Raw genomic sequence first — 20,519 nt, 5'->3', positions numbered from 1 at the left:
GAAACGAGAATGTTTACAATGCACACCCTTGATTGGTTGAATTCAACCAATAGAATGCATTCCTCTTTCCGTCGTGATCACTATTAAATAGGATTTGAAAATTTTGCATGGTGGAAATATGATATGGAAAGGTTTACGGTAACACCACGTAATGACTATCTCTAATGAGTTGCAGGGGTGGTTCTCTCAGAACCGTTGGTTTCAACTCGACGATCAGAGCATACTGCTCGAAACGTTGAGTTGAAACCAACGGTTCTTTTCAGAACCACCCCCAACTCAGAAGCTTTCTCCAGAAGACGATCAAAGCATACTGATCGAAACGTCGAGTTGAAACCAACGGTTCTTTTCAGAACCACCCCCAACTCTGGCATGTCTGGTGTTACTGCAAACCTCTCCATATCGTGATTGCTATTGTTTTCCTTATCGCTGCAATGTGACTTGGCCTTTAGCTTAATTTCATGCATTAAGCACCTCTATGAAATTGGGCCCTCACAACAGGGATGTATTTACAGTTTTTAAGAATTCTTGATGATGTCATCTGCTCTGGTTTGACTGTTTCGTTACACCCTCTGACGAGCTCTCCGAGGTTACGTTGACGCTGTTAAACTTCCCGTCCTTAAAGTCTGCCTTGACTTGTGGAGCAACGCAAGCGTCAAAGATATCCCTTGCTGTGATTGGTGGTTCCGTGGTGTCGGGGCATTTGTGAGAAACGTACGCCTTCAACTTCAAAGGGAAAGAAAAACAAATTAAAATAAATAGGGTGGCTACGACTGTCTTCCATTACAAATAGAAAAAAATGACATTTACAACAAATCTTTTTATGGAGAGTTAAAGGCAGGCCTGATATTTCGCAATTTCTCCAAGGGGTGCCCTCGAAGGCCGAGTCACACTGCAGCGATAACGAAAACAATAACGATCACAACACAAAGAGAACGCATTCTATTGGTTGAATTACTCCACGCAGAATACGCTCACGCTCATTCAACCAATGGAATGCATTCTCTTTGCGTCGTTATCGTAATCGCTGCAGTTGGACAGGGCCTTTACCAAGGAGAAAATGCCTTGGTGTCTTTACCCTTTGGAAAATGAAGCATGCAGGCCTGCAAAGGCATTGGATTGGTATGGATTAAAAAAAGCATTGCTTAATTTTTGTCTGAAAGCTTTCTGATTATGAAGTTAAAGACATGGACACTGTTGGTAATTGTCAAAGACTAGTCACTTCAGAGGGAGCTGTTTCTCACAGTGTTTTATACCATCAACCTCTCCCCATTACTCGTCACCAAGCATGCCAAGTAAGGTTTTTTATGATAATAATTATTTTTAATAACCAATAGTGTCCAGTGCTTTTAAAGGCACTGGATACTATTGGTAATTACTCAAAATAGTTGTTAGCATACAAACTTACTTTAAGAGATCAATGGAGAGATGTTGATATTAAGTATAAAACATTGTGAGAAACTGCTCCCTCTGAAGTAATGTCATCGTTTTTCGAGACAGAAGTTATTTTTCACAAAATTTCTCATTTTGAGGTCTCAAATTCAAGCACCTGAAAGCACAAAACTTTGTGTGACAAGGTTTTTTTTCTTACGTTACTATCTCATAACTTCGATGACCGATTGAGTTCAAATTTTCATAGGTTTGTTATTTTGTGCATATAATGTTTAGATCCACGAAGTGAAAAGACTGATCTATGAAAATTATCAACAATTAGTGTCCAGTTTCTTTAATAGGGCCTACTTCAAGAACTATTTTTTTTATGTGAATAGTTCCCTCTCAAAGGAAGTTATATTCTAGGAAAGCGTATTGAAGCTTCTGAATATCAGGTTCATACTAGATTTAGAAAGATTTTTTTTATGTGAAATATTTGCCCCTGAAAGTGAAATGAAGTCATACTCGGGAAAACTTTATCTGAAAACCTAAAAAATATGAACAGTGAACACCCACCAAGGACGATTTGTTTACATGCTTAAAATTGCGCATGGTATCTCAATAATTTCTGCTGACTCATAAAATAGATTAAGCCCAAAGTTTCACAGGTTTGTTATTTCATGTATGGTTGATCACACAAAACATGAGCACTGTCTGCAACTACTTTCTAAGCTCTGCAAATCTTGCGAAAGCAAAGCAAATTTCTTGTGTCACAAAGTCTGCAAAACACAAATGTTTGCTTCCCATTCGCTCTTGAGTAAAGTATAAACCTGGCTTTAGACTAAGACCAGGGTCCACCTTTTTTTATGGGCTTTACCTACATAACATTTAATGGTAAACAACAACAACAACAACAACAACAACTTACTGTGAATCCTTCAAGGTTGGGAACAACAATCTCTGGAATCATCTCTTGGACGTTTTTGAACCTCACTTCAAAAGAAAACACAAAATGAATGCTATTAATTTAAATTAGTTACAGCGTACAGTATCACAAATCTGTCAGTGACAAGATCGTACAAGTTCACACTGAAGTACATGTATAATCTACAAGTACTCCATGTATTCCACAAGTACCATCATCTTTTGAACCTTCTACGTGTATACTCAAAAACTGTCAGGGTTATTTTACAGTAAAGTTTTTGCAACTCGGTTCAACAGCTTGGAATGTTCACATTGGAAACTGTTTATTATGTACATAGAACTAAACACGTATTCAGTTGCCTTCAATCTCCCTTGCCTACAGAATGTTGCTGTTGACTCATTAATTTTTGTAAAGCGCTTTGGGACTGTTGTGTGAAGCGCTATATAAGTGCCGTTCGTTATTATTATTATAATTATTAATGCAGTGCAGAAGGAACGGGGAGGCTTTGGAAAGCTGGATGGAAGCAGACACCAGGTACGTAAATGTCCATTGTTTACACAGTTCTGAGCATGCGCACATTACTAAGAACAATGTATTTACCGTTACAGTTGTAAGTCTGATGCCACCTGGCATCCCAAAACTCCCTCGTTGGACTAACAACAGAAAGCAGCTTGGCATTTATTACCAGCAAATAATAAGAGTGACAAATATAAGCTTACATCCCACTTTGATTCCTGTCCTCTGCAATCCACGACCTGTGAATTTGACGAACAATAAAAAGTCAATAAGCACAGGTTTAAAGCAGATGAAACTGAAAATTAAACGATTCCATCCGTCCAATCCTAGATTTTACAATGACAAATCAAACTACAGCCACTACCCACAATAATTGTGGCACTGTACTCCTGTATGTGGCTGCACGATCGCTGACTGCAGGTTAAAATGTTTTGTTTTTTAGGAGTAGTGTTACAGTGTGTATGTACCAGCATACCAGTGTGCAGTGCCCCATCATATGTATGCCACTGAATTTGTGAATACGCTCTGACTCTTCCTTTTAAGACATTCCTACCTAGCCCCACTTGTGTGCAGGCGTAGAAGCGTTCTGAGCTTGGGCGGCCACACGAACGAGAGGGGAGGCTTGTATACTCCTAGCCCCACTTGTGTGGCCAAGGATAGGATTCAGCTATCCTTGGCCACACAAGTGCCCAGGGCTAGTATACTCCTAGACCTAGAACTATTGAGGTTAGTTCCGATATCGTCTCGTCGAGATAGAGGAACGAACCTCAATACACTGTAGTTCTAGGAGTAAGGCTTGACTAAATTGACAGTCTTTAAAGCCATTGGACCCTTTCGGTTCAGAAAAAAAAATAAAAGTTCACAGATTTACAAATAACTTACAGGGTTTACAGAAGGTAATGGTAAAAGACTTCTCTTGAAATATTATTCCATGAAATGCTTTACTTTTTGAGAAAACAGCAAAACAATATAAATTCTCGTTCACGAGAATTACGGATTTATTTTAAACACATGTCATGACACGGCGAAACGCGCGGAAACAAGGGTGGGTTTTTCCGTTGTTTTTTCCCGACTCCGATGACCGATTGAGCCTAAATTTTCACAGGTTTGTTATTTGATATAGAAGTTGTGGTACACAAAGTGTGGGCCTTGGACAACACTGTTTACCGAAAGGGTCCAATGGCTTTAAAGACACTGGACATTGGTAATTGTCGTAGAACAGTCTTCTCACTTGGTGTATCTCAACATTATACATGTTATACATGAAATAACAAACCTGTGAAAATTTGAGCTCAACCGGTCGTCGAAGTTGCGAGATTAAAATAATGAAAGAAAAAATACCCTTGTCATGCTTGTCGCACGACGTTGTGTGCTTTCAGCTGCTTGATTTCGAGACCTCAAATTCTAAACTTGAGGTCTCGAAATCAAATTCGTGGAAAATTACTTCTTTCTCGAAAACTTCAGAGGGAGCCGTTTCTCACAACAATGTTTTATACTATCAACCTCTCCCCATTACTCATATCATCACCAAGTAAGGTTTAAAAAAAATAAATTATGCTACAATAATTATTTTGAGACATTACCAATAAAAGCAATAGTTAATATATAGTGTCCACTGCCTTTAAAATTTTTTTTTTTTTTTTTACAAATACAAATGTTTCAATTGAAAAATACAGTGACTGACAGGCCAATTTTGACACTAAAAAGTCTTTATTCATTGTTAACAAAAATGTTTCTCCGAATCTTAATCGTGGACAGAATTGAGAAAGTGTACTGAACTGAAATTAATATTAATAATAATGAAAACAGAACACGTTATTTGTATTAAAACTTACTTGGATGAAAGTTCTTGTTTCCTCGTTTGCTAGTCATCTCTTTGTGTCTGTTCGCTCCTCGATACAAACCTTTTATTAAATCTTTAATAACCGGCATTTTTCCTGATAAAACTGGACAACAAATTGAACCAAATTTAAATTAAATGTTTCCAACATGTGAATATTTAACATAAATAGTGCTATGATATTTAAGTGAGTGCGCCCTCACGTGGTGACCTATGTAATTTTATTTGTGAAGGGTCACCAAATTTGCATGTGCAGTTGGGATATCAATATTCATATATCTACGGTGACGACATGCAAATGAGAATAAACAGTGAAGAAGTGACTGATGGGATATTCTCCATTTTGTGCCAATCTTCATGCAAAGTTAATAAAGTTAATAATTTTAGGCGAATTCAGTGAATTTTCCGTGTGCATTGCGCAAACAATGTCTCACTCGATAGTTTGAGAATGCGGTGGTGTAACTCTTCTTCGGAATTCGAAATAAATAAGGTAAGAAAACTGACTTTTTGCATGGTTTACTTTCGCGAATTACTTTTCTTTTGGTAATTTCGCCATTCACACTATACACAACACGGGTACAACACAACTGTCTGCCCAGATTTCGGACACGCAGTCAAAATGTGAGAGAGTGAGACAGTTGTGTGTACCGAAATAGCAAACATGTGAAAATATTGGTTCAGTTAGACATCAATTCCAAGAGCAAGAGAATGGAAAGTATCCACCCAGTGGTGCCACCACCACGTTTTTACTAATTTCTATTACCCTTATATAGTTCTTAATATTAATTATTAATAAAACTAGGCCTAATTCCATAAATATATCTTTATTAAAATGGGAAAAGTTTCCGTATGGCGCCACCACTTTTTCATTCGATATAAAATAATATAGGAACTTATTTACCTGATTGATATATCCCTTTTTGTAAAAATGAGTGAAAAAGTGGTGGCGCCATACGGAAAGTTATCCTTTAAATGTTACTATTTAGTTAGTTTAGAAAACTTAAATTCAAAAGTACAAAACTAAAATAAAAAGGAATAGCCTAACAGTAATACTCTAGGCCTAATATCAATAATTGTCAATATCATTTGATTTGATGAGTAAATCATTTTTAGTAATTTCACATTTTATTAATAATTAATGCTAAAATCAAAAAGTCACACAGGCCCTGATTATGAGAACGAAAACGATATCGATACAAATGCCCACCCTCGTCGATTGGTTGAAATGAGCGTGGGCGTGTTCTGCGTTGAGCATTTCAACCAATCGAGGGCAAGCATTTTTATTGTTATCGGGAGGAGGGTTTTGTTTCGCAACTAGGTTTGTACTACTAGGTACTACGTACTTAGTGGGTTTCCTCCTGAAACTTCCGCGGGGGAACTTGACAAGGAGGTACTTTAAATGCCTTAAAACTATTGAGAAAGTTATGTTTTGTACGTAAAACTCAAGTAACAATTTCTCTGCGTTAAATAATTTGAATAAATTAACAACCAAATTATTGTTCATTTAAATTTATTAGACTAACAAAAAATAAGAAGGAGAAAAATACAGAATTTTGTAATTGTCTACTTATTTAGCCCTGTATCCTGTTAGTGTAATTAGGGCCAGTATGATTGGCTCTTTTGTGATTGAATCATATTGGTTAAAATATTATTATAATTTTTTTTTTTTTATTCCCCCTGACATAGCTCTTTAGTTAGGTAAAAATTGTTACCGTTTATGGACAAGATCAATGCCCACTCCCTTTACAAAGGAGCATAATAAGGTTCATTCATTGTCATAGAATAAAAGATAGCAATAGTAAAAAGCTTCCCTGAAAATATCACTTGCTGAAGTGATAGTTTTTTGAGAAATTAGTAAAATAATTTCACAAAAAATAAGTTTTGTCTCACTGAGACAAAAATCATTTTAAGAGCATTACGCGACTCTCCTGACAGTATTGCTTTGTGATTTTCACTTATCGTCTCAAAGACTTGACAACTATTGAAGCTGACATTTCTACTGGTAAATTATTCAAATATAATTCATTCGTTATTCACTTACCTGTAAAATATGGATGAATTGGACTAAAAATACAAATAAACAGATCCAAGAGCATTGTTTCAGGATTATATAGCTTAATTTAAGTTGCATTGTGAGTAAAAGACAACTTAATAGTCCATCCAATTTTCAAAATAGTTTTATTTAGCTTGTGTAATAACGTGACTGACATTACATTGTCGTGACTGACATTACACTTTTGTTTAATTAATAACAAAATTTAAACAACAATTATTTACCTGTTTGATAACATTGTTGCTCTACCCTGACCCCCTACTAAGAAAATAATGAAGAACAGATTTTAATTGCTGCCATGTATACTTTTATGACAAAAATCTTCATTTTTTGTGACTGACATTACAATAAGCCTAACAAAAGCGTTCATTTGACAGCACACACTAGGTATCTAACATTAGTTTCATATTAATTAAAGGTGTTTTCCTAAAGATAGACACTGAGAGTTGTTATTTTTACCAAACAAATAAAATGAGTGCCTTTAGATTAATGAAAACTACAAGAAGAAATACATTTTGTGTTCTTACCTATGATTGGTCCCATTTAACGTAGCGACAACTTCAGAGTGCTGTAACTTTCAAAATATTTGGTCTGGATCATTTTTTGTTTCATTTCTAGAAACTTCAAAATATACTCTATCAATTTTGCAAAAGATGTTTGAGCAAAAAGCATTTTGCAATTTTGACCCTCATGTCGCACTTGCGTGGAATTGCCCAGCTACGTATTCAAATGTATATAGGCCTACATCTGTAAATTGACAGTGAGTCGGTATTCATGACATGGCCAAACATTTTGTCTATCAAGGTATCAAGACCGAAACATTTGTTCATCCAACATGTCCAACATGTCCAAGCACGACTTACATGTACAACCACCTTGAAATTAAATACAAATGGCACTTATTTAAGCTAACGATAGTGACGTCATAGTCAATGTAATTGATTCAGGTGACCGGTTTAGGAAGCCGGCTGAAAGCTGCATCCTATTAGAAATTTAAGTCTGATCCTTATTAATCCTTCACATCACACATTGGCCAGAATGCCGGCAAGGCCAGTAGTGTTCAGGCAGCAGATGGCAGGGATGTGGAAAAAAAAATAAATACTAATGGAATGATTCTGAAGTTTTGCAGCCTGGCTTTATTTTAAAGACCACTTACATTATAATCTGTTTGAGCACACTTTGCTTAGCAATTAAGACTGATTCCAACTACTGAAGATTCATTGTAAGATGTGTGATCGGTATTACCGTAGTGATTTATAATGTGAAATCACACTTTGCTTAGCAATTAATATTTGTTCCCACTTGAAATTAGCTCTTTGTAAAATCAAGTCTATAGGCCTAAGTGCCCAATTTCACAAAACGCCAAGGGTTTCATGGTATTCCCAGTGACTTGTATTGTGACATACATGTAGGCCTAACCCTTTACTTAATAGCAATTCAGATTGATTCATAAAGATCAATGTTAATCCTTTGGACTTCTTTTGCAATTTCCTGCTTAAATGATACAATGTACGTAATAACAGAGTTTGTTATGCTTCAAATTCATTTTGTGCTTTTATTTGACATTAATCACACACTGAGGTTTTCATAAAATTAATATAAACTTCAGCAAAGTGTGTTTAGCATTGTGCAGTCTTACAAACCCTGGATACATGTGTACCTACCATAGAGCTATGTATATTGACTAGAGCGCTAACACCCATTTATACACGCCCCAAGGTTTTGAAGCCGTGTGGGCGCATCCATGTTTATGTACAAACCAATACAAAAGCTTGAAATTTTGTACGGCAAATTAATTGTACGGCTATTTGCATGATAGTGCGTTTGTTCTTTTCTATGTGTCATCGAACCCAAAATGCAACAACTGTGAACGCACAATCTGCTGATGAGCGTACACAACTGCGAGCGTCATGTGCGTCATGTTTAAAATGCGCGTAAATTTTTTTTAGTACGTCAATCAAGTCGAACTTACACGAATGGGCAGTCGCGTACGAAAGCGTACTATGCCGAATAAAAAAAAAAAACGCGGAGCTGTGTGTTCTCTTAAAATTAAAAACGTTCCGTAGTCACGCAACACATCAAACATGTCTGCGCTCATGGTGGCTTCAAAACGCGGAGCAAGTTAGCACTCTAGTCAATAATATCTAGCTCTATGGTACCTACAATGTACGTACTCACATTTATACACATCGTCACCATGACTATATCACCCACATTGCCACCCAGTTGGAGAATTGATACTGGTATTGATCGTTCTCTGAAGAGCTATGAATAATTAATGGCGTCTTCTGTAAAGTCCAACCTGCTATGAATCAAGACAATCTTCTAATGGATGACTCGCGATAATGACAAGGTCGATGTTTCTTTAGGACCATAAGATGGGTGGTGTCAGTCTTAGAAGTTATTAGAAATGGATGTTCAATTTGGATTGTGTGTTATTTAATCTAACTCGCTACATACAATTGTTTCTGCCCTTTGTGTTTTTAAAAAGTAAAGCAACATTGCTTTGGTCATGCTCAGGCAATCAATTCACTGAACATTTTTTTATCATGTTTATACAGGTTGTAGGCCAAAATGTTTCAATAAATGATTCTTGAGAGCTACAGTAGGCCTACTACATAATTCAGAATAGTATGCTGGTTAATCGACACATTGACTTGGATCGGTCGAGTTGGTCTTTGAAAAGCGTTTGTAACCGTATAAAATGCAGCGGTAGAAAGATGTTGTTGAAGTAGAATACAATGACCCACACTAACATGCCTCGAAATTGCTTGTTTTTCCTTTTCCCTCGCCGACTTAACACGGTCGGCCATTTATGGGTCAAATTTAAATGGCCTACATACCGTGTTAGTTCGCACAGTAAAAGGAAAACCACGCAATTTCAAGGCAAATCTGTGTGGATCATTAGTTTTCTACATTTAAAACAGCTTTCCAACCATACACTTGCATTTTATAACGGTTACAAACGCTTTTTACAGACCAACTCGTCCGATCCAAGGCATCGTGTTCCTTTTAAAACTAAAATTGCTTTTGGTGAAGAATAGTTTTGCAAAATGACTCTGAATAAGTAGTAGATCTGGGCGCAGTTTTGTAGAGCTGCTTGAGTTTTTATTCTTGCTGCTTGAGTTTTCATTTCATGGCGCTGCTAACCGTAAGGACACGAAAATGCATGCCAACCTCTCGGTGCTTACAGTATGAAAATGAATGATGTAACAATGCATCCCATGGTCATAGTGAATGCACTAGCTGGCCGCCTAAATGTCTTGCTAACCTGTGAAATACGCTTACACTTTAAAAGCAAATTTTTTTGAACACAAATGTAGCTATTTGAGTTGCATTATTTGTATAAAAATTACAATGTTTTTTGTTTTTCTTCTAATTTGTGTGCAGCTGCAGATAAACATCTCGGAATCCACTCAACGTCTTCCTTGGTAGAACTAAACCCTTCGTCCACATCATGGTTGCACTGGGATGGGAACCGTCAACCCTTCAGAAACCCACCCCAAATCTGGTCGCATCATCTCCCACAACCTCCATCTGCTTAATGACAGCTACGGCGATGACCAAGAAACAGGAAGTGTCCCCTCCTCCAAGCAGGACAACTCACCCCTTCGAAAAAATGGAATGCTCAAGACAGACCAACCAGCAATGGAGGTGAACAACAACATGGGACAATATGGTGAGGAGACACCAGGGGGTGCCCAGCCCAATACAGATGCTGGGTACCCTGATCAGTTTAGAGATTCTTTAGAAGATGGTGACAACCGTCCGGCGAGCAACTCATCTGCCGGCAGTCGCGGCATGGACGACTCGCCTGTTGAGAACTCAAAGAGGTCCATAAAAGCCGAGAAGCAGTATCAGGAAGATTTGAGGGAGAGGGTGAAGCAATCGTTCGCCGACCTCGGTCTGGAACCGGAGGGGATTCTTAAAGACGGTCTCGAAGAGGAAAGTAAACGGCCGCAAAGGAAGCGGAAAACAAAAAACTCAGAGGGGCGATCTGCTCCCGGATCGAGTGGGACGGAACATGGGAGTCAATCAGATCAGGATGATGATACTGAGCCTGATTATGATGCAAATAAGCCTGATAAATATGCAAATGAAGATGGCAATCCCAATGATCGGGAGCAGGGATTAGAAGATGAGACTACACCAAGGGGATACCCAGAGGACAGTGGGTTAAGACATGATGAGGATAGATTAGCGGATAGCAACCCAAATGGGGGTTATCCCGATCAAGGGAATTACGAAGATGACAAGACTCCCAGAGCGTACCCCGATCAGGAGGCTGATGAGAGCCGTCTGCAAGAGGATTACCCTGAATATGGAAATGAAGACAATTACAGTGCTGCTCATGAAGCACCAGCAAGGTACTCAGAAGAAAACGAGGGTTACGAGAACAATGACGCACCCCCTAGCCACCCTGAAAATTACCCAAACGAGGGCCGATATGATAACAATCCAGAGAACGATGGTCCGTACAGCTCATACCAAGATCAGGATAATAATGGGTATGGAGCTCAACCTGATGAAGAGAGGAACCCAGATGAGGGTAGTTACCCAAATGAGGGTAGTTATCCAGACACCAAACAGGAAAGGTACCCTGAACAAGACAGTTACCCAGAACAGGGTAGTTATCCAGGAGAAGATAGTAACCCCATACAGGATAGGTACCCAGAACAGAATAGCTACCCCGAACAGGGTGGTTACCCAGACGGAGATAGTTACCCCAAACAGGATGGGTACCCTGAACCAGATAATTACCCCGAACAGGGTAGTTACCCAGAAGAGTCTGGGTATGAACCCAATGAGAAGGATCCTGAAGATGTTCCCGCTCCAAGTTACCCCAGTAGGTATGATAATCAGGAATCTGATGAGGACCAGTATGATGATAGGAATCCGCCCCAAGACAGAGCTCATGAGGACCAGAGCTCTGGTGATGAACCAAGAACTGGGCGTTATGACCAAACACCTAAGGATACTGGGCGTTATGACCAACAAACACCCAAGGATAGTGGGCGTTATGACGAAATACCCAGGGATTCTCTTGATGCTGACCATCCAGGTGCTCAAAATGATGATGCGCCCACGGATTCTTTGGAGTATGACTACGAACCGAAGGACGAACCCTACAACCCTCAGGAGTTTCACAACAATACAGAACCAGAACCACAAGACTCCTTAGACTTTGGCTATTCAAAGCCGGCCCCTGAGCCATCCCAACCCAAGGATCAAGCACCCTATGATTCATTAGATGAAGAGGAACCACCTGTCGTGCCAAATCAAATTGCTCCCAGGGAAGCTATTGAACCTGTCAATGAACTCCAGAGAGATTCTCCAAATTTTCCGCGACCAGCTGTTCCAAGTACCCAGTCGAATAACGTCCAACATGTCCAAAGAGGAGGCTCTGACAGTAATAATTCATCTGCTAAATCTAACCGGGATCCCAATGGATCATCGGCAGGATCGAGCGTTAGAAGCAATAAACAATCTCCAGAACCGCGGAGCTTGCCTCCCAGTGGAAAGAGAAGACCCTCGTCGGGGTCAAGGGGTCAACACCAAAATTCAAGGCAATCAAAACCCCAGGGTTACTCAAACAGGGAGACAAGGAAGAGCTCAGCAAACAAAACGGGATCAGCTGAGTCTGACAGATCCAGGCCCAATTCTCGTCCGCAAGCAGGATCAAGTTCTCAACTGGGTAGTCAGGTCTCTCTGTCATCAAACCGAAGTAGACTTCAAGGCAACAGGGCAAAGGCTTCACCAATTCCTGCCCATGAGCTATCTGCAAAGGAGCTTCTGAAGAGGACGAGATCAAAAGGACCAGACGGCTTGACGGACAGACCCAAATTTGAGCATTCAGACTCTCAGCTTATCAAGAAAAATGGCGAAGATGTTCGCGTATCCTATATATCAGATGATAGTGGAGACGAAGGTGAGCATTTCCTGGATGAGAAGGGAAGTCCTGTCGACCAATTCGGCAAACCCCTCTACAAGGATCTCCACGGTGGTAAGAAAAAACCGGAAGAGCCAAAGTTTGAGTTCAGGATCAAACCAACACCACCTAAACAGAAGAGTCCTCTTGAGTTACAGTCTGTAAATGCCAGAAGAACGTCCGCTGATGCTGGAAGCCCTAAGAGAATACCAATTGGAGGTAAAATAACAGTAGCAAAACCTTTCCCAGTTGATGAGCCTACAATTGAAAAAACAGAAGAAGCTCAGACAGGGGGGTTGGATGGTGCACTTCCTCCAAGGCAAGACTCGCCAGAAATTATCCCACAGAAAACTGAGGTACAACCTGAAGGGATAAATGAGTCTACCCTGCCTCCTCGGTTACGTGAAGCATCAACACAGAAACAAGTCCAAGAGACACCAGCAAACAGTGCGTCCAATTCAAGAACACCTTTCGGAGATGTAACACTCCGTAGCGTCGGCACAGGTATGTCTGCAAGACCTTATGGGCGTGGAGGTAGCAGACTAGAATCTGGAACCACCAAAGACGACAGTTATAAAGATCTTAGGTTTGAAAGCGAGGGAGCCGCGGCTCATGGTAGAGAAAACAAAGCTTCCATTGAGGAGGCAATCAACAAAGATCTTGAAACTGGAGAGAAGAAAAGTTACCAACCTCGTACGTCTACCCGAGACACTACGAGACAAGTACCATCTGGAGTACCTTTAAGTGGCACTTACAATAAAAAGGACTTTGAAAAGAAACAGGAAATCCCACCTGCATCCAGGGGTCCCTCAGGCGCTAGTTACACAGAGAGGGGAATCCAGTATACACCACAGGAAGCCCAGCGGAGAGAACCTGAGCCTGCTGCAATCCCGCAGTATCTAGAAAATGTACCTCAGGATGGGTACCAGATCCAGCAGCAGTATGAGAACCAGCAACAAGCGTATTATCCCAATGATCAGAGTGACTACAGTCAGCCAGGAGGCTTCCCAAATGCACCCCAACAATACCATCAAGAAGAGTTTCAGGGGCAGCCAAACTGGGAGGCTCAGCAACAGCAAGGTGCCCCCTGGAACACTGGCCATCAACCACAACAAGTGCAGCAGCCTTTTTACAATAAAGGACAACCACCACAACAAAGAGGCCACAACCCCCAGGAGGGCTATTACAATCAGCAAGGTTATGATGCCCCAATTGGGAGACCAAATATACCCCAACCGGACCAGGGACGTGAGTACTATGGACAGCAGGGTCCTTATCCTGAAAACTACCAAAGTGCTCCTCCACATGGCAGGCCAGCTGTACCTCATTCGGGGTATATGAGCCCCTCTCAAGGTGGTGGCCCACCAACAAACAGGTTTTATCCCAATCAAGGGACACAGCCTCAAGCTGGGTACTACCCCAATCAAATACAGCCAGTGCACAATGAGCCTCCTCCCTCCAACAAGCAGCGTCCCCCGCCAAAGCCTAAACCAAACTTCATCGATATGAACAAGGCGAACCTAGCCCGAGGCCCACCCAGGAAAAGATACTCTGACATTCAGAAAAAGGTAACGCCGCCCATACGGGCCAACCCAAAGAAGCCCCTGCCGAACATCTCTCGGGAGAACTCTCTAGATGACCCATGGGGGGAGCAGTCCTATAACCAAGGGAGCGCCCACACTTGGTCGCAGGAGAACTGGACTCGCCAGCTTGTCCAACAGCAACAACATCTTCCTCTGAGGAGAGGTCACTCAGACACCAACCTCTACACCCAGACTCAGAACTACGGACCAGGTCCAATCCCGCAAGGATATCAACCAGCAGGGGCACCTCTTCCAAATAACATTCCCTACAACGACCCGGGTTACTCCCAAGACCCCAGAGTCAACCAACCAGCTTACAATCAGACCTTCCCGCCACAGATGCCTCGTTACCAAAACGGACAAGTGTACAGCTACTCTGCGGATCATGCCACCCACTACGCGCGGAATAACGGCCATCCACAGATGAGTGGTCCGCCTAGAACCAGGGTGGCCTTTGCTGATGATCCACAGAATAGTTTTGACTCTGACGTCAATCCGATGGTGTTTGCAAATGAAGGAGCGGGGGTGCCGTTTCAGCATGGGATACAGAGGACAAGTCCTTATGCTGTATTGCCGGATATACCTGGACAGCACAACAGTGGTAAGAATTACTATAACAATTGTTTCAAAGTTAAATGGTAGAGTCATGGCCGAGCGGTTAAGAGCATTGGAATCAAGCTCTGGTGTTTGATCAGTAGACATGTAAGAGTGTGGGTTCAAATCTCGGTCGTGACACATACTACGTAAAATTGGGGAGGTAGTGCTTTCTACTCAACTGGCCAGGCTTCGGACTGATGATACCCAAGCCTACATCCGTACGGACTGTAAAAGGGGTAACCCTGTTTCAACCTTAGTGATAGTAAAGTGGCAACAGCCTCTGGAAAAGAAAATTGTAGGCCACACCTTGAAGTGGCCTTAAGGCCTTGTGTGTCTGGAAAAAAATATAACAAAATAGCTTGGTACATACTCCAAAAATTACTGACCATACCAACTTACTCGGCGAGAATCCGTGCTAAACTATTTTGAGAAAGGATTCCCTTCAAAGTATAACTTGGTTTTGAAAAAATTTCATCCAAAAACTTTTGCCTGTGAGAAACGATCAGATGCATAAATTGTTTCTCAGATTCCTGAGGGTTGAATGAAAATTGGAATGCTGTCATTGCTGTGGCTAGAGTTCAGGCTGGTACCCTCTGTCACCTCTGTTTTTTCGGCTGTTGACATAGTAGACCAGATTCAGCTGAAACTTTCACACACAACTTTTATTACATCTTTCATATGTCAGTCTAACGTTGACAACAAATAATATATGGCCCTAACTTTAGAACACAAAAGTGATTGCATTTTTTAAACAATAAATATTAAAAAGAAATTTAGAGAAAAAAGCAACAGTTAGGAAATGTTTTTGTCATGATGAAAACCCAACTTAGACGGACAAAGCCAATTTTACAAGAGCGGGACTTGAATGAACTTGCGACATTTTGATTAACATACCTGACCACTACCAACTGAGCTTTATTTCCCTATCTAGATACACCAAGTGGTAGAGTGCAGGTTTGTTAATTAATCTGGAGGGCGCAGGCTCAAGTTCAGGTCTAGTCAATTTGTTGTTGATCAACCAAACGAGTATTTTATTTATTTTTATTTAATTTTTTTATTGCAGACGGCACCTCGGAATTACGTAAGAGTGATCCGGATGGATATGCGGCCCGTCTACTGAAGCAGAAGCAGCCTCCACAGTACAAACAGTATACCATCAAAGATTATCGCAACCTCAAGAGTGATATCAAACTAGGGGGTCTGGGACCAGACCCGGAGCTAGTGTCAGAAAAGGTAAAGTTGTAACATTAATTGAGGACTGTAATCTTGGTGCAAGACATTTTTTGTTATGCGATTCAAATTTTGATGTGACAAATTAACAAAAGAATAATTTGGAAGAGTTGAGCTGTTGCGAATCATTTGCATCGAAAACAGAGCTGTATTGCATTCCGAATCGCAGGAAGTATGAACAGAACTTAAGTAAGACCATCATAATGCCATAAGGCCTACACATACACTGAACACTACACCAATGTGTTCATTCTAGTGAGAGAGGGCGTTCTCTGGAAGCTGTTGTGTGTTATAATGTGTAGTGTGTAGAATTGAGATAGTTGAGTGACATTGTCTTAAAACCAAAATTAGTTTCAAGAGGACATGAAGACTGGGCAAAATGTTGTTATTTGTGGTGATTAAGAGAGTCTGTAAATCCTCTAAAATGTAACACGCTGGAAGTTCTGAGGGGTTTCATGCTGAGGTCTAAGTGAGGCCAACACTTTGTTTAGCATTGCTTTTGTTTTCTTTATCTTACAGTCCATCAAACCTATATGCCTCGTGGTCGAACATGCGGGTTAAATTAGCAGGGAATTGTTGCTTTTGCCTGTATCGTGCTAGGCATTCTTTTGCCTACACAGCTAGTGCTGAAATTCCGAGCATTATTACGAGCCCAGAATTTTGCATCAAGCAGAGCCATAAAGTTTGGCCCTCGTTAGCTCAGTTGGTAGAGCACTCCTATAGTTTTCAAGAAGTCATGGGTTTGAATATTAATTATTGTGGGTTTCACTGTCAAAATCGAGGGTTTGAGTTCTACACTTTTTCTTTGCTAGCTAGAGCGCATAATTTACTTTATTCATTGTTTTTTAATACTTGGTTTGCTGTAGGGCCATGTGTGTACCTATTTACCAGGTAGATTTGATTCTTTAGAGCTGTCTTGCATCCACATGGCAAAGATGGAAGTGCCGTGGCTGAACAGTTAAGATCACCGAATTCAAACTCTGGTGTTTCTGATCAGTAGAGTGTGGGTTTGAATCCCCAGCCTTGACACTTGTGTCCTTTAGCAAGACACTTAACCATTGCTTCGTCCATCTGATGGGACATACAGCTGTTTGTCCCATGTGTTGTGTAACGCATGTAAAAGAACCCAGTGCACTTATCAAAAAGAGAAGGGGTCGCCCCGGTGTTCCTGGCTGTGGCTGCTAAATGCACCGTAGCACCTTGTAAACCCTTAAGGTGGTACATAATTGGGTCTCAGAATTCATCTCTACAATAACCTATCTTTCTGAAAGTTTGTATATCCTCAGCGCCTTCAGCACTATATAATACTTCGATATTATTAATAGATACACACATGGTGTTACTGCAAGCCAAATACAATGTTTACAGTGCCTCACCATGCCTCAAATCCCTTATACTTTATTCATGTTATATGTGTTTTTTACTTGACAGCAAGATAAAGTGAACCGTCAGCGGGACTACGCCAAGACCGTGATGCAACAAAACAAGAAACAGCTTCAGCAGACGAAGAGATTATGGCCGAATGCTCCAACCGTCCCACGAGAAGAATCGCCTTCTAAACGAGAAGTTGTAAGTATCCCAAAGACCAAAGCTCTTCATGTCTCCTCTCATTGGTTGCAACATCCTATTATTACTGTCTAAAGCCCGGTTCATACGTCCTGCGACAAATGCTATCGCGATATTTTGACGTCACATGTCTGTCTTTGCAGCGAAAGTTTCGAAGGAGCTCAGTACAAGGCAACTGACATGACTGATGCAAATTGTTTGTAGCAAGTTTGTGACCTCAACCATTTGAATCGCATTTGCAGGTTGGTTGAACCGGGCTTGAGATTGCTATTCAAAACTATTCAGTTAGCGTGTTGTGGGAGAGCAGTCCAGTGCGTCAGCCTCAAGTTATGGTGGCTGAATGGTTTGATTCCCGGTCGAGCCATTTGTGTCCAACAGACATAACCATTATTGCTTCCCTTAAAGGCAGTGGACACTATTGGTAATTACTCAAAAAATTACTCAGCATAAAACCTCACTTGGTAATGTGTAATGGGGAGAGGTTGATAGTATAAAACATTGTGAGAAACGGCTCAATCTGAAGTGAAGTAGTTTTCGAGAAAGAAGTAATTTTCCATGAATTTGATTTCGAGACCTAAAGTTTAGAATTGTAGGTCTCGAAATCAAGCATCTGAAAGCACACAACTTCGTGTGACAACAAGGTTATTTTTTATTTCATTCATATCTCGCAACTTCGACGACCAATTGAGCTCAAATTTTCATAGGTTTGTTATTTTATGCATATGTTTAGATACACCAAGTGAGAAGACTGGTCTTTGACATCTACTCTACCAATAGTGTCCACTGTCTTTAAAAAGATCTATAACATTGGTTTTTAAACTCTAGTTTCATCCTGGGTATCTATAAGCTTATTTTTCAACTTGGACTCTTTTCCCCCTCTCTTGGATTTCTTTCAACGCCTTGGCCCCAGACAGGCCCTGGCTTACTCACAACTGGTACCAAGACCTACAGTCAGACAAGATTTACTTTATGATGACGGTGACTGGCCTAAAGACTCGAGGACGTTGGTCAGTTGCAAGAGATTTAAGCTCAGTTTCTTTGGTTGTTTCTTGCACCTGCACTCTATTAACCTGATGCTGTGTCACCTATGATTAATGACTAATAGTTGGCTGTTGAAGTTTGTGGCGTGAACTGTTTAGTATTACTGGACCAAAGCTCTGGTGTTGTCAGCAGCAGAGTATGGGTTCGAATCCCAGCCATGACACTCGTGCCCTTGAGCAAGGCACTCGCAGCCATAACTGCTTCGTAAAAGTTGGGAAGGTAGTGCATCATCACAAGTTCTGAAGTTGGGAAGGAGCTTCTCTACCAGCCATGCTCCTAGGGGATCATAACCATTCCTACGTGTACATCCTTCCAGGGTACATGTAACTGGGAACTTTGTTTCAGCCCCAGATGTAGGTGGCAACATGACCCTGGGGATAGTTGGTTCACATCGATAGCCAAAATTAGTTTGGGGGGAAACTCTCACCTTGAAGTGGCCTTCCAGCCTTGAGAGTGTTTCATCTCTCACAAAAAAAAAATACTTAACAAATTAAATTAAATTTAAGGGTTTGCAGACCTTATCACATCCAACACTGTCCCAAACTCTTTGCACTTGTCTGTTAAAATTAGGAACTGATTTTTGGGGTTGAACAAAGAATTGACTAGAGTGGGATGCGAACCAACGATCTCCGGATTAACGTGCCGGCGCTCTACCAACTGAGCTATCTAGCCCTATATTGGCGGGGTCCCTATTTTGTCAATATCTTTGTTCGGGGGTGCTCGGACTGTATACTAATTGCAATGAATGACAAAAGATCAACGATCTTTGAAAAAGAAAAACTACCTACCACATGTTACACTCACTCAATAGTAAAGGTAGGCCTATGGGAATAGTTTAGCTGACAAAATAATCATAGACAGTGTTCATGTTTTGTGTGATTAACCTTAAAAGTCAAACAAATGATATATTGTAAAACAGCATTAAAACCTCACCATGCAATGGCTCAAATCCCGAACATCATTATTTATGAAAACAATTAATAACAATCTCCTTTTGTTTATTGTTTTTGTTGACTACAGGCAAAGGAGTACTCCAAGAACATCCCCAAACCCCGCTTGCCCACCCCGCCCGAGGTCCTCCACGAGCGTATGTACGGGGCATCGTCACGGCAACATGAACAGCAGCAATACGAAGAGGCTGTCCACTCTGAGCGATCGATTTCTGAGATGCGTAATCTTGCCGAGCTGAGAGCGAGACACGAGAAGGAGAAACAGGAAGTTGAAAAACTGAGGAGAGATCCTTCCAAGACGTGAAGGGGCGTTGCCAGTTTCCATTAGGGGCGTCGACTGTTTCCTTGAAGGGCGTCGACTGTTTCCATGAGTAAAACTCTTTTCACAATGCTGTATTCCTCGTGGTTGCCCCCAGGAACAACCCTCAGCCTTTTCACACTAGAGGGTGGCATAGTTGGCTTGTACGTAAATGCGATCACCTCTCACCAAAGTGACCCGGTTCGATTCCCGGCCAGGACCATATGTGAGTTGAGTTGTGCGTTGGTTCTCTGCTGTGCCACGAGGGTTTTCAAGACCATCCGGTTTTCCTGCCTCAGGAAAAGTCAAACACTTTCGATTTTGGCTTTGCTCCGTGGTCATAATGGGTAGATGTGGTTGGCAGCCAAAGGCGCCCTTGCATGCCTGCTTCTCGAACACGTTGCAGCCGCGTCCTTCGCAATTCAGCTCTTACATGTAGCTGTGAATAAGGATGATTAGCCCCCCAAAATTGTAACAATTCATAAATATTATAATATTCGCTTTTCCCAAGTCTACACCTCAGTCTTCCCCGGAATAATTGGCATACCCCAAGACGTGAAGGGCATTAACTTTTTTTCCGTCAGTAAAGCCGTTTTTACATTACTCTATTCCAAAGGGTCGTC

The 20,519-nt window shown here is 41.0% G+C and overlaps 2 protein-coding genes across 2 annotated transcripts; one reads left to right on the top strand and one right to left on the bottom strand.

Annotated features, from left to right (window-relative positions):
* Positions 1-320: 320 nt before the first annotated feature.
* Positions 321-4,812, bottom strand: LOC117301635 (39S ribosomal protein L41, mitochondrial-like). The gene is made up of 4 exons (XM_033785653.1): positions 4,645-4,812; positions 3,013-3,048; positions 2,297-2,361; positions 321-723 (listed from the first exon to the last, which is right to left on the bottom strand). Exons 1-4 carry the CDS (start codon positions 4,739-4,741, stop codon positions 535-537), a joined length of 387 nt encoding a protein of 128 aa, XP_033641544.1. The 5' UTR covers positions 4,742-4,812; the 3' UTR covers positions 321-534.
* Positions 4,813-5,022: 210 nt separating this feature from the next.
* LOC117301553 lies at positions 5,023-20,288 on the top strand. Its single transcript, XM_033785583.1, has 5 exons — positions 5,023-5,139; positions 10,093-14,815; positions 15,875-16,044; positions 17,473-17,610; positions 19,669-20,288. The coding sequence occupies exons 2-5, from the start codon at positions 10,174-10,176 to the stop codon at positions 19,900-19,902; spliced, it is 5,184 nt and encodes a 1,727-aa protein (XP_033641474.1). The 5' UTR covers positions 5,023-5,139; positions 10,093-10,173; the 3' UTR covers positions 19,903-20,288.
* The last annotated feature ends 231 nt before the right edge of the window (positions 20,289-20,519 follow it).

The sequence above is a fragment of the Asterias rubens genome, chromosome 17 (genome assembly GCF_902459465.1).
Source record: "Asterias rubens chromosome 17, eAstRub1.3, whole genome shotgun sequence".
NCBI classification, from domain to species: Eukaryota; Metazoa; Echinodermata; class Asteroidea; order Forcipulatida; family Asteriidae; genus Asterias; species Asterias rubens.
Note: the sequence above shows the minus strand (reverse complement) of the source record. Positions and strands in the feature narration are given on the sequence as shown.

What these genes read in the sequence shown, in the direction of transcription:
- LOC117301635 (XM_033785653.1), bottom strand. Translation starts at nt 4,741, where the DNA reads ATGCCGGTTATTAAAGATTTAATAAAAGGTTTGTATCGAGGAGCGAAC. An exon ending in AAACAAGAACTTTCATCCAA is followed by an intron (nt 3,049 to 4,644) that starts GTAAGTTTTAAT and finishes TCAAATTCACAG; the next exon opens with GTCGTGGATTGCAGAGGACA. An exon ending in CCAACCTTGAAGGATTCACA is followed by an intron (nt 724 to 2,296) that starts GTAAGTTGTTGT and finishes TTCCCTTTGAAG; the next exon opens with TTGAAGGCGTACGTTTCTCA.
- LOC117301553 (XM_033785583.1), top strand. Translation starts at nt 10,174, where the DNA reads ATGGGAACCGTCAACCCTTCAGAAACCCACCCCAAATCTGGTCGCATC. An exon ending in ACCTGGACAGCACAACAGTG is followed by an intron (nt 14,816 to 15,874) that starts GTAAGAATTACT and finishes TTTTTATTGCAG; the next exon opens with ACGGCACCTCGGAATTACGT. An exon ending in CGCCTTCTAAACGAGAAGTT is followed by an intron (nt 17,611 to 19,668) that starts GTAAGTATCCCA and finishes TGTTGACTACAG; the next exon opens with GCAAAGGAGTACTCCAAGAA.